The sequence below is a fragment of the Stenella coeruleoalba genome, assembly GCF_951394435.1.
Source record: "Stenella coeruleoalba genome assembly, chromosome: 10".
Taxonomy (NCBI): domain Eukaryota; kingdom Metazoa; phylum Chordata; class Mammalia; order Artiodactyla; family Delphinidae; genus Stenella; species Stenella coeruleoalba.
The window spans coordinates 70115292-70131473 of record NC_137156.1 but is presented as its reverse complement, the minus strand read 5'-3'; the positions used below and the strand labels follow the sequence as shown (position 1 = coordinate 70131473).

Below are 16182 nucleotides of genomic sequence, written 5' to 3'. Positions count from 1 at the left end.
GCTATTTTACAGGGGCTTCAGAAGGACACAGCACACTGAGTAATTCAATGAATTGGCCGTAAAAACTTGGCTTTCTAGCAGACCATGTTTTCTTTTCCCCCACATGCATATTTCCTGTGACTCTTCCCAGGTAGGAATCAGTTGTTGGTGAAACAGCTTAGAAGCATGAAGAAACAGGGAAGACGCACAAGCTGTGGGGTATGAACATGCCACCCGGTTCACTCCGGGTTTGAATAGGGAAGTGCATTCAGGGCAAGCTGACTGCGCCCAGCGCTCGTAGGGAAACAGGCTGGTTCTCTTTAGGGCAACTCATCCCGCGGCCAGCACTCTGCTCAGAAGCACCAGGTAGGCACAAGCCTGCTTCTTCCACCTCCAGAGACGCCATGGCAGGTCTGCCCTGGCATCCCACTCTGCAGAGGGGGACGGTGAGGCTGGGTTTATGAACAGCACAGGCCTGTGGCCAAGTCGGAAGCCAGGACCGCCTGGGGGAGGCAGGGCGGGGCAGCAGGGGACAGGGCACTGTCACGCACAAGCCCACGAAGACCTCCATGCCTACTCGGTGTGTGGCATGTGATGGCCAGGGCCTTCCAGAGGTTTGTCCTCCGTCCACGACAAAGCAGCACACAAAACTTAACATAAAAAATGGAAGGCAGCAGACTTCGTTGGTGGTCCAGTGGTTAAGACTCTGCGTTCCAAACGCAGGGGGCCCGGGTTCGATCCCTGGTCAGGGAACTAGATCCCGCCTGCCGCAACTAAGATCCTGCATGCTGCAACTATGACCCAGCACAGCCAAATAAATAAATAGTGTTTTTAAAAAAAGGAAGACAGAAAGGCAAAAGGTTGGCAGACCTGAACAGAGACTCTGAAATGGACCCTCGGGGTAAGAAGCATACCATACCGTGTGTGCTCCCACCTGACCCAGACACACACACACGCACGCACGCACGCACGCACACACACACACACACACACACACGAACAGCAGCTCTGATGTGCTCTTTTCAGGAAGACAAAGTACCATATCCTTGTCCTGGAGGCAAAGCCCCACAGGCCCTCCAGTCCCTGGGCACCCTCCTGTCCGGCCGCCCTGACGGGCCGGTCTCCCTGGACTACACCCCCCTTGCAGGCAGGTCGGAGGCTCACACACCCTCGTGACCCCAGGGCCTGGCCCCCAGAGGGCTCCGTAAATGACGGGACAAGCTCTCAGAGCCAAGGGCAGCACCGATTGTTCAGGGTCAGTAAAGCCGCTGCCACTCCCTGCAGTGTGGCTTGTCCCAGGCCCTGCCTTCAGTGCCGAGGACGGGTGTGTGCAGCTAGGCTGAGAGCCCGGCTCTGGAAGCTGGCAGCCTGGGACTCAAATGCCAGCTCGGCCGCTCAGCTCCTGTGTGAGCTCAGGGATGTCACCTTCCCTCTGTGATGCTTGCTCGTCCGTAGGACAGGGTTCATGATAGTTTCTATTTGGCAAGGTGGCCACAGGACTGAACCAGAGTGTTTGTGAAGGGTCCCCCTTCCCTCCAGGGCTGGCAGCCAAGGGGGACAGGGTGCCCATCGGCCCTGGGGGCTGGGCCAGGTGTGCCGGCTCACCTGTTGCTGCATCAGGTGCAGAGGCAGGGCCGTGCGGTGGGGGAAGGCGGGGGATGGCAGGAACTCCTCCTGGCTGCTGTGCCGGCGCAGGCACTCGAAGTTGAAGGAGGATCTCCGGGGGGCTGAGAAGTTAAAGCACACCGTGCAGCTGTGAAACCGGCAGTCAGGGCCCCGGGGCTCTGGGGTCAGGGCAGCCCCCTGGACATTCAGCAGGGGGCCCAGGAGGAAGCAAGCAAGGCACCCAAGAAAAAGCATTGGGCACCGGGGTGGGGGGCGGGGGCGGTGTCTCAGAACTTTGGGAGGGAGGAAGAAGCAGCCCGACTAAGGGATGTTTTCAAAAGAGCAAGTCAATTTCTCCTCCCTGCCACACCTGATCTCAGGGGGAGCAGCTAGAAGCAGCCAGGGGCAGCCAGAGGGTGGCTGTTCTGACCCTAGGCCCCTGTCCCTGCACGTGGTGGGGACACAGCATTCCGGGTCGAGTACACGACGTCATTCTAGAATCCCAGAGACGCTTGCTGACTGCCCCGTTCTCACCTTCCAGACATCCTGAGTGTCTCTGGGGGCTGGAGCATCCTGCCGGTGCTCCTGTGTTATGTTTACAATTCTGTTTGCTACCTGCCCTAATAGCTCAACCAGGTAATAAGCAGATCCTTTTGTGGGGAAAGACCCAGCTTCCCTAGCCCTGAAGACAGAACAAACAAGAAAGGATACCTTGAACTTTAAAAAATGCGGTTGGCTGCCCTGTTAACAGCCACTTTGAATAGAGGCTTATAAACAGGTCGAGTGATGACAAGATGACCCAGAACTTGTGGCTTCACGGGGCACCAGGCCCGGGAGATCAGTCTGAGTTCTGGGCCCTGAGCACAGGCCAGAGGCCTCCCCAGGACACCTCCCCTCAGGCGCTGCCGCCCTGGAGCTGCCTCGGCAGCCTTACGGGTGGCCTGCGAGGCAGCGCTGGGTCACCTCAACAGTCCTTTCTTGAACTCTGCTTTCTAAGCTCACGGGGCATTTCTTATGCCCCGCAACACTCCACACTCCCCTAATTCCTGCACTGGAAAACTGCAGGGACCTGCGTGGGGAGGCCCCCGGCATCCTGGGACTGCACACGAAGCCGCAGAGCCCGTTCTCTGGGGGCCAGGCTCCAAAAGCACACGGAGACCAGACCGAGCCCTTGCCAGCCACTGCCCACCAGGGAGGGACCAGACAGACGACGAGCCCTGTTTCGCGGGCCCGACGCACACCGTGGGGCCTGCTGGGCCTCCTCGTCCAGTTGCCAACATGGGACACAGGCACCTGCCATCCGCATCAGACAGCCTTCCCTCCACGCGCCACGCGGGGCCGAACTTAAGTGTTCTAAGAGGAGGACGGGCCTCCCTGGTCAGCACCACCTCTCGGACCCTCCTAGGGTCAGATGGTGGTGCCAGAGGATGGAGCCAGGAAAGGAAAACTACCCCTGCTGTCATTCAGGTAGCACCTTTCAGTTTTGAAAGTGGATCCTCTCTTTTGCTCTGCACCACCGTCTCTAATGGGGGAAGTAATCCCGCTGTGGCTGAGAACACAGGGGCTCCGTGGTCTCCCTGCCTGAGGTCTGAATGGATGGGCAGCAAAGCAAATAAGATGCGTTTAATTTATTCACCCTTAAAAATAAAGAGGGCAGCCACTCTTGCCCGCTCAGGGTCCTTGATTCACAGAGGCGGTGCCCACGAATGGTGATTATCATGGCCACCAAAGGGAGAAAGGGGGGTCACAGGAGGGCAGTGGAACTCACAGGGCCAGGGGCCTCTGTCCAGCCTCGCCTGCATGTGCGTCACCTGGTACTGATGGACCCCTGAGCTGCTCTCTTTAGCAGCTTCTGTTTGGGGCTGTGAAATTAAATATTAACCATGGAAATGGGTCTGATTACACTTCCCAGCAGGGCTATGACAGCTGGAGAGAGATAGGACCTGGGCACCACCCAACTGCACTTGTTACTGTGCACTAGATGGCAGACTCAGAGCCGCTGTGTCTTGGTTATTTTTGGTTACTGATTAGAGTCCCACCCCAAAATATGCCTCATTCTTCAGAAACGCCAGAAGTGGACATTCTTTAACCAGCATCAAAATGTCCACATGTCCAAAATCAAACTACCCAGCCAGGAACTGGCAGAGGCCACTGCTCTGTTTCCTTCCCCAGCTCAAGTTCCTCACTGGGGGTGACCCAGATCTCCTGGTGGCACCATTGATGCCAGCTGCCCACGAAAACCAGGTCAGGGAGCAGCCAGCCCCTGCCCCTTCTCTGCAGGACGGGATTCCTTGGCCCCAGGATGAGGAGCCTACCCTAGAGGTCACCACCAAGGCCACAACCTACCATGAGCAGGGAGCACTGGCAGACCAAGGCAAAGGTGGGGGAGAGGAGGAAGGATGGATACCAGGAACCCCCAGGTGCTCCTCAGAGGCGTGGGCCTTGGGCAGAGGCCTGGGCTCAAGTCCACTCTGTGCGTGGGCCCATCCTCCGCCCTCTAAGGGGTCACGGCCCCATCTAGGGAGCGGGCTTAACACTACCATGGTGCATGTCTCGCCTACCTGTCAGGGCAGATCCCAAGCTCAAAGGCAGTGATGAGGCGCACAGAAATCCCTCATCAGGTGCAACATACCGTGCAACTGTGGGGCCTCACACTGTCTCTGTCTGTTCTCAGCGGGAAGCGCTTTAAGCCCTACCACGTGGCACACAGATGAGAAAGAAAGCCAACAGCATCTCCAACTAGGGGGCTGGTCTCGAGGACTGGAGGCCCCCACCATGGCAGGACCACGTCCGTCACCACCCCCGGGCTGGGGCAGGGGGAGAGGCACACTGGTCTCTGTGAGCCTTGCTCCCAAACAAAAAATCTGGCCTCACATGTTGGGGTGGGAGGGAGCAGGCGTCTCCTTGGAGACCTCCGGGAATCATAGCAAACAGGTGAGTCGTCATCCTCCGAGAAGCTTTGGGGGTGATGGTAGCCTCGAGGCCGCTCGAAGTCCAAGCTGCTGCCTGGGTATCGGGTATAGTAGCCACAGCTGTAGCTCTGCCTGGTGATCGAAAAGGCCAGAAGAGAGAGCAAGGGACACATGAGAGCCTAATTAACAAGCCCACGTCACAGTCCTCTCCCCACCGCCTTGGACACAGGAGAACAAGGCAGCCCTCAGCTCCACGGAAAATTCTAGTTGGAGGGCAAGGGCTGCCACAGGAAGGTTCAGGACGGCAGACCTGCGATGAGTGAGGTGCTGGTGTTTTCCCTCCCTGGGGCAGCCTCAGGCCCCGGTCAGGTGTGGACTGCCGATGCCCTGCAAGCTTGACTATCACCCGCTCGCTTCTTCCCGAGGGTCTGCCCTCGGCCAGGTGCTGAGCGGGGCGCCTGGGACACGGAGATGCATGAAGCGTGGTCAGGGAGCTTAGCAAATACCTCATGCCCATGGAATTCTAACGCAGGCTGGCGAAGGTGGGCGCTGAGAGAGAGGGGCTCAGGGTGGGGCCCCGTGGGTTCTCGGGGCAGGGGTGGGGGCGGCATTTCAATTCCAGTCAGAGGAGGAGCAGGCCCTTGAAGGGAAGGTGGGATTAGCTGAGCACAGGTGGGGAAAGGGCATCCAAGGGGTGGTCGTGGTGTGAGCAAAGGCCCTGAAGACGGAAAGTCGGAATGCAGCTGGCTCAGAACCAGTGGCTGCAAATCAGGCTTCCAGGGAGGCCTGCGGAAGGCCGTGGCGCAGAGCGGCGTGAGGGAGGCCCGGCTGCGGCTGGCCTGAAGGACGAGGCTGACGTTTAACAACATCTCAGACGCCAGAAGTGACCTCACCACAGAACCACGTCCACTTCAATGGGCCACCGGTCCCAGTGGGATGCAGGTTACAGAGAAGAGGGTGGGAGGTGGCCTTTGTCCCCTTGCACTGCCTGCTACCTGTCCTAAAGCAAAGTGTCCGCTTTAACCTCATACCTGCCTTCTTCAGGACAGGAGCCTAGAGAGGTGCCACTCTGACCTCCTGTCCCCTCACCTCTAGGAGAGGCCTCCTGATGGGAGTGCTGTCCATTAAGACCGACCAAGCTCTGGGCTGGCGAGCCACTACACGGCGAGAACCCCCAGCCCAGAGCGCTCAGCGTTCAGCAAAGGCTCTCATTTCTAGAGCCTACACTAAAGCCTCACGGGTGGGCCCCTGGTGGAAATAAGTCAACAGGCCTGAAAAAACAGCCTCCACTCTGCCTCTCTCCAGTCCTACTTCTCCTGCCCTGACTTCTCCTGTGGCCTGGAGGCTGTGCTCCCACTTTGCTTCCCAGGACAGTCCCAAGGGCAGCAGCAGGTGGCCCGTGGCTTCGTGGGCAGGCGCAGCCCCAGGGCCAGGAGACAGCAAGGCCTCCTCAGGTCGTCCCGAGCCACAGAGCCCTCACCTGCTCCCGGTGGGCGAGCTGTCGTCCTCGTAGCACTCCTCACTGCTGAAGTACTCCTGTTCCCCCAAGCAGCAGGGGTCCCTGAAGTAGCCGTGTATCTCTGGGTCTTCCCGGCAAATAGTTGGGAACTGCTCGTCTCCTGAGTCAGCCCTGCAGTTGGGAGAGAGGGCCTGAGCGGCTGGGCGGGCGGCAGACCGCTCCTCCGGCGGTGCCTCGGCGGTGGCCACGGCAGCCCTGCCCGAGGCGCTCTGGCGTCTCCCTGGGTGCTCCTGCCTCAAGTGGGGCTGGATCGTTAATGCCTCTGGCAACGGTGCTGTGTGCGTGTGTCTACGTGTGTGCGCACGCACGTACCAGGAAGGGGTTTCTCCCTCAGTGCCTTGATGATGCTAGTGCCACACCACTACCCCCAGAGGCCTGAGAACCAAAAGAGTAGATGTAGTTTGGGAGTAGAGCAAGAAAATGGATCTAGAGACCTGCGGTGATGGGCTCCCAGGCCACCTGCTCGGATCCCTGGGCCTCCTTACCCCGGCCCAAGGTGCCCTCAGAGCCTGGAGCATCTGACCCAGGAAAGGTGACAGGATTTTTGAGTACAGGGTCCCAGGGGAGGGAGACTCTCCCGGACAACGTCCACCACGTTTTCAAAGACAGCCCTGCCCCAGGACTGTCGTGATGTCTCCCTGGAACCCAGATGTCCTGGCCTCGGCCCTCAGGGAAGCCGGCCAGGCTCTGTGGCATCACTGCTCTCCAAACAGAGGACTGTGCTTCCTCCAAGCTCTTCACTCTCTCCCACCCTCCTCCAGCTCAAGTAACTTCTAACTTGAGATCATTAAACCAGGACATCTGTCCTCCCTGTCCCCAACACCATGACCGTCCCACCCACAGTCCAACTGGGTTCAACAAACAGGGAGCAGGGTATACTGCCCGTGGGTAGGGGGCTGCCCAGGAGACAAAGGAGAAGGCCTGGCTCCTGGACTTCAGGAGGTGGGGGGTCACGCTTTTACAAAGCCTCCACAAGAGGCCTGACCCCGGACAGCAGCACGACTGCCCAGCTCCACAGGCCAGGGGCTCTCCCAGCACCGCACTGAGGCCTGCGGGGCTATAGCTGTGGGCGCGCCGCATGTGAACTTAGGTCCTTGGGTGGTTAACACAGTCTGTGCAGATATGGATCTGAAAGCTCTGCGTCCACAGCCCTGGGCTGTAACGCCCTGCACTAGGCTAGCTGGCTCCCTGGCCTTTCTCATCTCTCAGCACTCAGAGAGGCCATCTGGTCCCACTTAGAACACACAGTATTTAACACATAAATACAGGCAATGAGCACATACCTAATGTAAGTTTCATAATAGCGCGTTCTATCCAGGAAAGGCATAACACAGGAGGGAGGGAGAAGATAAAAGTTAAATATTTCTAGCAAAATTTAAAAAGCAAATATATCAAGCTACTCCCTAGAGCAGGGGTCGGCAAACTATGGTTCATGGGCTGAATACAGGCCGTCACCTGTTTTTGCATGGCCCACAAGCTACAAAGAGTTTTTATTCTTTTAAAGAACTGAAGCAAAATCAAAGGAAGAAAAATATTTCATCGCACGTGAGCGCATGAAGTTCACATTTCAGTGTCCACAAATAAAGGTTTATCGGGACACAGCTGCACCTGTACGCTTACATATGATTTATGGCTGGCCTCTTGCTACGATAACAGAGGTGACTAGCTACTGTATGAGGCTCCAACCCGAAAATATTTACTCTCAGGCCCTTTACAGGAAAAGTCTGCCAGTCCCGAATTATGTGGTACAGTCGGGGAAGGTAGAGTTTGCAGCTGCTCCTGTGTTAAGGGGCATCGTGTAGAGCAGGATGCAGGGTGGCAGGTGGCCCTTTATCCTTTGGGTTCATCACATGGCCAGTTCCAGAAGAAGCTGTGACCTGGAGGCACTCACAGGTCCTAACACCAATGCCCGCAGGGAGCCTCCCACCTGTGCCAGAGATGGGAGAAAAAACCTGCCTTGGGCTGACACTACATTACCAAGTGCAAACACATCTTAAACGTTACCTTTTAATACTGCACCTTCTTTGAGGCTCACGGCCATGCTTGTGGAAGGAATGATGCCCATTTTCAGACACATGCTCAAGGTTCCCAATGCTGGGCCGTTTTCCAGGGGCAGCTTTGGACATATTGGCATTATTGAGATTGGCATTTGTTGAGCTGGGAACTTGCTTTCCTATGGAATTATGGTTATGATGGTTATGACACACCGAATTTCCTGCTGGAGGAAACAGCGGTTTCTCAGTATCACTTGCAGGTGGAATTGAAGGCCTTTGGACATGCAGGGGACGGTGGGTGGTATTGGTCTGCTGAAGGGAATCTCTCCTATCACTATTAACATGATTGACATGGTTTCCAAGCAGGGCACCATTTCTCTGCAAAATAATGGGAGACAACACCAGGTAATTTAACAAATATTTGATGCAGGCTAGCTATGTTAGGTAATTTCTTTTCTACATGAAAAACAAATTCTAGGTAAGCTCCATAGAATCCCTGTGAAACAGTCTGAGTGTCTCAGTGACCAGGGTGACTGTGTGTGCCAGCCGGTCCCCCTGAAATGAGGAAGGTTACCGATTCCTGAGCTGGGGAGCAAGCGCTCGGCTGTCATTCAAGTGCACTCTTCCGGTTGCTCCAAGGTGAGCTGACTTTCGCCCAGCAGGGCTGTCGGCAGCCCCAGTGGCCGAGGTTGGGCGGCAGGCAGGTCTCTGGGCCGGGGGCTGGGAAGTGGAGGGCCCGCTGGCAGATCAAAGAGCCGGCCCGGGGAAGGAGGGGTGGGGAGGGCCAGCGGCTGCTAGGAGGACCCAGGATGCTCATCCACGCCGGCCAGTGGTCGTGACCGAGCTCCTCCGAAGTGGCCAGTGTGGGGCAGAGGAGCAAGCTCTGGGAAGGAGCAGGCCTGGCCCTAGGAGGGGTGCTGCTGAACGGGGAGGGTCTGCAGGGGGGAGGGCACGGTCCACAAGCCCCTCTAGGCCCTGGGGCTGGTGTGCATCCTCCAGGCTCTTTGGCAGATCGTTAACTGCCCCAACTGGACTCCTGCCCCGCTATTTCCAAGTGGCCAGTGTGTAGCTAGGCGTGGAATAATTACTTTGAACACATCTTCTTCTTCTTCGCCTTTTGTTTCCTCCGGCTCGTCATCTTGCAAATCACATGAGATAGCACGCCGGATTTCTGGCCCAATGTCGTGCAGTGTCCTTAATCCCGCCTAGATCAATGAAAATGGCAAAACAGGTTAGACAACACGGGTGGCCTGGGCCCAGCCTGGGTCCTGGCTTTGCTCCTGCCTGATTCAGTTGTGGGAGGGGAAGGTTTCTCCAAAGGACAGTCCAGGGAACTGACCACTTGTTTGAATGTAACTGATGGTGTCCCTGCAGCCTCAGGGATGGAGGGTGTGGTCAGGAGTTCAAGATGGTCCTGGGCTGGGATGCTTGAGGCCAGTGACCACCTTTTCAAGCACCCCCACTCACAGGGAACAGCGCTTGCTTACTAGTACTAGGGTCTGCCATGGCCAAGAGCCCAGGCCCATGTCTAAATGACTGTCTACAGAAGGATGGCCCGCAGAGCGCCATCTCCCGGAGCCTCGGACGGGGCGAGGAGCACGGCGCGGCTGTTTTACAGGGAGGGTGGCAAGCGCTCGCTGGCTGTGTCCAGGATGAGAAGCCTAGTGCAGGTGCCAGAGGGCCAGCAGACCAGGCAGCCAACTGGGCCACTGGTTCTGCTTCAAAGCCATGGGAACGAGGGCAGGACACAACACACTGCAGCCACCAGCACATTCAGGACCAGAACGCGATGGACAGACACGCACAGACCTGGGCTGCCGTGCAGGGCCAGGCTCCATGGCCATCTGTTGGCACCTGGGCCTGCAGCCTGTGCTCAGGTGGAGAACTCGCCAATGGTTGGGTCATCCTCTTGAAGACCACAACACACTGAAAGGGGCTCCAGCCTCTGGAGGCGGCGCCAGACCTGCCAGGTGACCCCTTAGGCCCCTCACGGACGTTCTGCATTTCCCCGAGGCCCTCACGGCCGGCCTTCCTCACCCTGGGCCCCGGGTTCCAGTGGGACAGGGCCTGGGAGAAGCCCTCCCATTGTACTTAAATTTCTCTAGGGAAATATTCGAGATGCTTATGGACTACCTATGGGGGAGGGGTGGTTGCTGGCTCTGAGAAAATTATGTTTTGACCAACAATTTGAAGAAAAATGGCACGCTAATAGGGAGAGTACAGTTACTCTATCCTTGGACACAAAAAGACTGGCATCGGAAAGAGGCATTCCCTCCCTGTCCCCGGTCTAAGGTCACCCGTCCTGTACCCGGGTGGTACCCCCTCACCTGCCGGCCGTCTGTCTGCACCTCAGTAGCCACTAAAGGTGTGGAGAACATCTGAGGCCCTGGCTGTGCGGGTCTCCACCCGCAGCTAACACCCCCCAGTGTGAGGGGGGGACCGCTTCCCTGTCCTTCCTCCACAAGCCCCGGCAGCGGGTGGTACAGGGCACAGACAAAGCGTGATGACCACGTTTGAGACACGCCGGGCAGTGGAGGGGGTGGGGGGGAGGGGAGGAGGGGAGGGTGGCCCCCATCTTGCCAGATCCGGCAGGACCGAGCCCACGAGTGTGGGAACGCTCAGACCGGTCTTCTGCAGTCCTATGGAACCGCCCAAGAGGCTCTCGTGAAAATGGCTTCGTTCGTAACAGCCCTCAGCCTGCGAGAGGATCCTTTTAAAGGTCGCACACCAGGCTGCGTCTGGTTTGAACCATTCTTTGCATACAGGAGCCCCAGACCTTTCCATTTTATGAACCGTGGGGGTGAACGAGCTGCCTGGAGTCAAAGCCTTAAGGTTCCCGGCTAAGAAGGCTGTGGTCTCGCAGGGGAAGGACACACGTGTCCCAGGGCCAAAGCCAGAACAGTTTGTGGTGTGGGCAGTGAGGCTGCCTCTCGCTCCCCTGTCCCTCTGATCACAGGCAGCAGACACACGCACTCAGACGTGCACACACGTACAGCTACAAGCACACACATGTACACGCGCACACACACACACACACGCTCACTGTTTTCCTCTCTCAGGACCCCGCTTCCGGCACATCTGAGCCTGGGAAATCATCTGTCTTAGAGGCAGACCCACACCATTCTCAGGGAAACATCAGGAAGGCAACTCTAATGCCAAGTGGATGAAAAGCTCTTGCACAGCAGAGCTGCAGGCCTGGGCAGCAAGGTTGAGCCCAGTCGTACTGAACAGCCTGCAATTCATCCAGGCAGTGTTCTGTAGGGCACAGTTATCAAGGGAAGATAAACGAAGCCAGAGTTTCACCATCTGATTTTGGATCACTGGAAAGAAAGAGCTGTTACATATCTGAGGCTCCCAAGCAAGAGACCAGGTTTGAGACACCTGCTTCCGTTGCCACAAAACACACACAGGTGACAGTGCACCGAGTCAGCATCCCCAGGTAAATTATGTACCTTAATCCACGTCCCAAGGCAGCGTGGGCCAGGAAAACTGTTTAAATAACAACAGATAATCCTGTTCACTGTCATTCAACTGACTGGACTAGGTCTGATTAGAAGAAATAGAAAACTATTTATTTGGATAATTTTTAACATCATCCTCTGTTGACGGGTTGACATTTCACTGAAATACACATATGACATAATTGCATAATAAAACCAAAAACTGTCTCCAGCATGTCTTCAATGATACACAAGATTAGGAGAGAGCAGTGAACAAACACACAGGACAGAGAATTTGTTTGCAACATAAATCATGGAGGAAATTGAGAGGTGGCCCAAGAGGCCATGTCCAAAGACAAATAAGGACAACATATTTATTAAAGAGACATCAAAGGAGGAGAGAAAGCATCACTCTTCCCAGACAGGAGAGCAGAGGCTCAGAAATCATGATTATATTTTGCTTTGCTCCACGCAGGAAGGAACACACCTCCTAAGAGTCAGAGACTGACTGGACTCTTTCACAGGGGATCCGAGGAAGGACAGACAGGGAGGGAAGGGGGAGGTACTATGGGGAGTAGGGGTGTCTGCCAGGGTTGGGAATGAGGGAACCAGATGTTCCCAAACTTGAATTGAAACAAAGCTTAAGCACAGCACCCTGAATTTATTACATATCACAAAACATGGTAATGAAAAATTTTCTAGCACACACATATCAAGCTAAAAGGTAGCTTAGCCTGCTCCAAAAATTCCATAGGCACAAGTTCCAATTCCCAAAGTGCAGAAATCTATCTTAAACCCTTGAAAAAATGACTTTTTTTCCACAGCCCTTAAAAAAAAAAAAAAGAACATTTTTTTCTGGAAATAAACACTTTACAATCAGTAAAATTATCTATTCTTTCATATGTCATATCTGTGTCTACCCCTATCAGCAAAATACTATTTTAATTTGAAATGTGGTCATTAGCATTTAAACCAACACAATTAAAGCCATATAAAGTCATTCCATTAACATCACAGTAGAATTATGGTTTTGAATAAACACAGAATTTCTATAAAATATAAACATTATCGATTTGTTTTAAGATGTCCAATCATATAAAATATTAAACAGAATCAAGCCTAGTTTCTGGTTGATTTTTAAATGCTAGATGTTCTCATAAATATTTTTGTTAAAAAAAGAAATGTTGGCGCTTTGCCTGTAGACCGCTGCTTTAAATTTTAGACACCATTTAATTGGAATTTTATAGATATTTACTCTAGTGAATGATTAAGTCACCAAAAAAAAAAAAAAAAAAACCCAAACTATAAAATCTCTGTAAATATTTCTGAAGCAATAGCATAAATGTATGATATTTTAACCTCAAGTAGGAACATTCATTTACCTTCCTTTCTCTTGCCCACTTTCAGGGTTAAGTTTTTCCTACCTGGTGCATCTGAAATGCTTTCACTGCCTGTCTCCCTAAGCTAGCGCCATCACTCACACCGGTCGTCTGCCAGCTCTCAGCACGTAGAAACGCCCCGGAACCCCTCCTGAACCTATACTGTAACAGTGCAGATAAGAGATGTGAGTCTCCAGTCGGGACTGGGCCAGGCCATCCATCTTCGGGTATGAGTGCCAGGCTTTCAGGCTCCAGCCAAAGAGCAGAGCCGGGTCTCTATCACAGGCAGGTCTCCCGCAGCCAAGGCCGGCCCTGCTCGGTCATCTCGTTAAAGGCGAGTTCTGGTTAACCCTTTAGCAGGCTTCTGCCCCTACCCAATTAGAAGGGATCATTTTAGACTAGCTCCCTCGGCACAAAGAACTGGAGATTAAATTCTCACAGCATACACCTGTTTATCTATAAGCCATTCCACCTCCCCTGCATCCCCACATGCACACGCATCACACACAGGCACACCTCTTCTTTTGTCATTGTTCTCCACCAGGGGAGATGTGACGGTGTGGCCTCTGCGTCCGTTATGAACAGTCCTCGAGTTATATATAAACATAAAGAGCTAGAATTACGAGGAAGGCACGCCCCCCGTGAGTCACGCACAGTGATTCCCACCCTCCCTGCAAAGTCAGCTGTAACATTACCATGTAAGTTACCCTGGGGGTGGCACTCCGCTGTGTACATGGAGTTTGTTACCTTCCTTTTGAAAGATAAAGGGAAGTTTAAAAAAATTACCTAAAGTGATCTATGACATTTCCCTGCGACTTAAAAAAAATTATCTAAAGCAATCTGTGACATTTCTTCTGATCTGACAAAGCCAACTGTTTTAGTTCCACCTTAATTCTTGGTTGTAGTTTTAACACCAGCATTGGAGAAATGCTTGCCAGTTTCCTGATAACAGAGAGAGTTTTACTTAAAATGTGGGCTTAGCAGAAGTCACAAATCGAGACCTATTCTGCTAGCATCTTTGTCACTGCAACGTAACATACTTTATCCCACTACATCTTGGGAGGGCGGGCCGGGGAGGGGAGAGCCAAGATGATTCCCATTTGGTTAAGTGACCTGCCCACACGAGTGATGGCTCAGCTAGGGATCGCGACGCGCAGTTCTGCTGTTCCAGTGACACCATGCCGCCCCACCTTTTGGGGTCTACGGGGAAGAGTGCCAGGATCCAGTTCCCACCATGCGCTCACTCATGACTGCGACCCCACATGACTGTGGCTGCCACTCTATCAAGGTGGAGCTTCTTACAACTAACTCAGCAGCACTCTTGTATCACGGCAATGACAAATCACCAGGTATCGCAAAAACTGGTCCTACACTCAGCGCATATCCTTGTCTCCGCCGTGCCACTCTCAGGAGCTGAGATCCTTACAGACACTTCTCTCTCACACACGAATTCACACCACCATTCCTCCAGATCAGCACAGGCAGTGAGACATGGCATGTGCGGTACAACTCTCAGCCTGAACGCGGGCTGGACGCTGGGGGCCCAGGCAGCTCCATGTATAGGTGAGTGGGCTGGGATTGGGGACGGGCCTGGGAGTTAGGGGACAGTTCAAGGTAGGGGCAGGAGATTGGAAAAAGGCTCCAGCACCCTTTTCCTTTAGGGGGGGGATATGGGATCAATCCCCCAGAGCAGCAGTTCTCAAAGTGTGGCCCAAGGACCCTGGGGCCCTCTGAGACACCTTAAAGGGTCCAAGAGGTCATTGTGTTTTGCATAATAAGACAAGGATGCTCTCGGCCTTGTACGCTCTCATCCTCTCCTGAGAGCACAGTGGGGTTTTTCAAAGGCTGCATAAACCTTGGGGATCTCATCTCTCCGGCAACTTTGTGCTTGCATATTCTGCGTTTTAAAAATCTCTGCTTTAATTCCTAATGTAGTAAATATTGATACATAAGGGTCCTCGATAATTCTTAAGCGCATAAAAGGTTCCTGAGACCAAAAAGTTGTAGAACTTGATGATAACCTGCCCTCAGACAGGCAACACCATCTTTTCCTGGAGCTGGGCTATTCCCCCATCCAGGATTCCTGTGATCTCCCCCGACCTTTCTCTACTTTGGGAAGAAACATCCTTCTCGTGGCTTCTCTGAGTTAGCCTTTGGCATGGGTTGCCTTCACTGTGCCTTAGAACGATGTGCCCTCCCATTACCCCCAATAGCCACCTCTCTCAGGGCTACGGTGTGCCAGGGAGAACTAATTGGTGCAGGTACCTACCCAGCCAAGGAACCACGAGTGTTCGCAAGCTCCTGCCAGTGGATAACCAAATCGTGATACGTTTGGGCTAAAGAGGGCTCCTAGGTGGGTGTTAGTCAATAGCATGCCACAGTAATTAAGACCTTTTGCGATGACATCATGTAACTTCCCTTATTTTCAGTAATTCTATCGTCTCAGAGACTTTAGAAAATAATAATTACTATTCTTGGAGAGGAGCGATCTCCTGCCTTTAGGAGGAGAGAATCCAGTACCCAATAATCCTGTGGATCAACCGAATTTTTAATTAGGTCACACCATAGAGTAAGCTATTGAAGAAGATCCTGAGGCCCGATCCTACATCTGTGTCCCTGCGATGGATCCTGGCCTGCATTGTGTCTTCCATCCAGGAGCTTCAGAGTTTAGCACCATGGATTCTGGTGTTGGGCACCGAGTTTGCTGAGTCTGTCAATCTGACCTATTAAACATGACTTGTCTCTTACAACTTTTCTACGTTTAAAGCTATACTCTTCTTTGAAGGTCTTAGGGAAAAGGACAGAGGTATGTGCAGTTTGACTGTGAACCAGGTTCCAGGGAAGCCTCGTTTCCCTTTCGAGCGAGGCGGGAGGTGGCCCCGACAACTTCTGGCTGTCCTTCACCAACTGATCTCAGCCACCAGCCACCACCAGGGCCGTCACTCAGCACACAGCCAGGCCCACGCGGGGCAAGATTCTCACGTTCCATTTAGACCGTTCCGTAAATCCCACCTAGAAAGTTACTGCTTTCCAGTTTCTACGTATGTGGAAGGACTGTGCAGAAAGGCATGTGGAGACACCAGCCACGTGGATCGCTTAGAGCTGCTCTGCTGAGGCTCTGGTGTATAGAGACTTAGATCTAGAAGACAGATGGCCACTGTGGGCCTCTGAGATGGGGTGACACAGACAGGGGGCGGGGGCGAGCACAAACACTCCCTTTAGTATTTAATAAACGACATCAGAGTCGGTCAGGGACAGGGGGATCGTTTGTGATGGTGGATAAACTCCTTACCTGTGCCCACAGAGCTGACCAGCTTCTTTTTCAGGGATGATACACCACATACTTAATAACTG

At 53.8% G+C, this 16182-nt stretch overlaps 1 protein-coding gene across 1 annotated transcript in view; it reads right to left on the bottom strand.

Annotated features, from left to right (window-relative positions):
- The window catches only part of CACNA1D (calcium voltage-gated channel subunit alpha1 D), a gene marked incomplete at its 5' end in the record, with an annotated part of 318918 nt that overhangs the window by 3822 nt on the left and 298914 nt on the right, over positions 1-16182 (bottom strand). The window contains 5 exons of the mRNA XM_079934343.1: positions 1585-1706; positions 4459-4628; positions 5977-6126; positions 8020-8387; positions 9098-9214. Coding sequence (XP_079790469.1) covers positions 1585-1706; positions 4459-4628; positions 5977-6126; positions 8020-8387; positions 9098-9214 — 927 coding nt within the window. The remainder of the gene's footprint in view (positions 1-1584; positions 1707-4458; positions 4629-5976; positions 6127-8019; positions 8388-9097; positions 9215-16182) is intronic.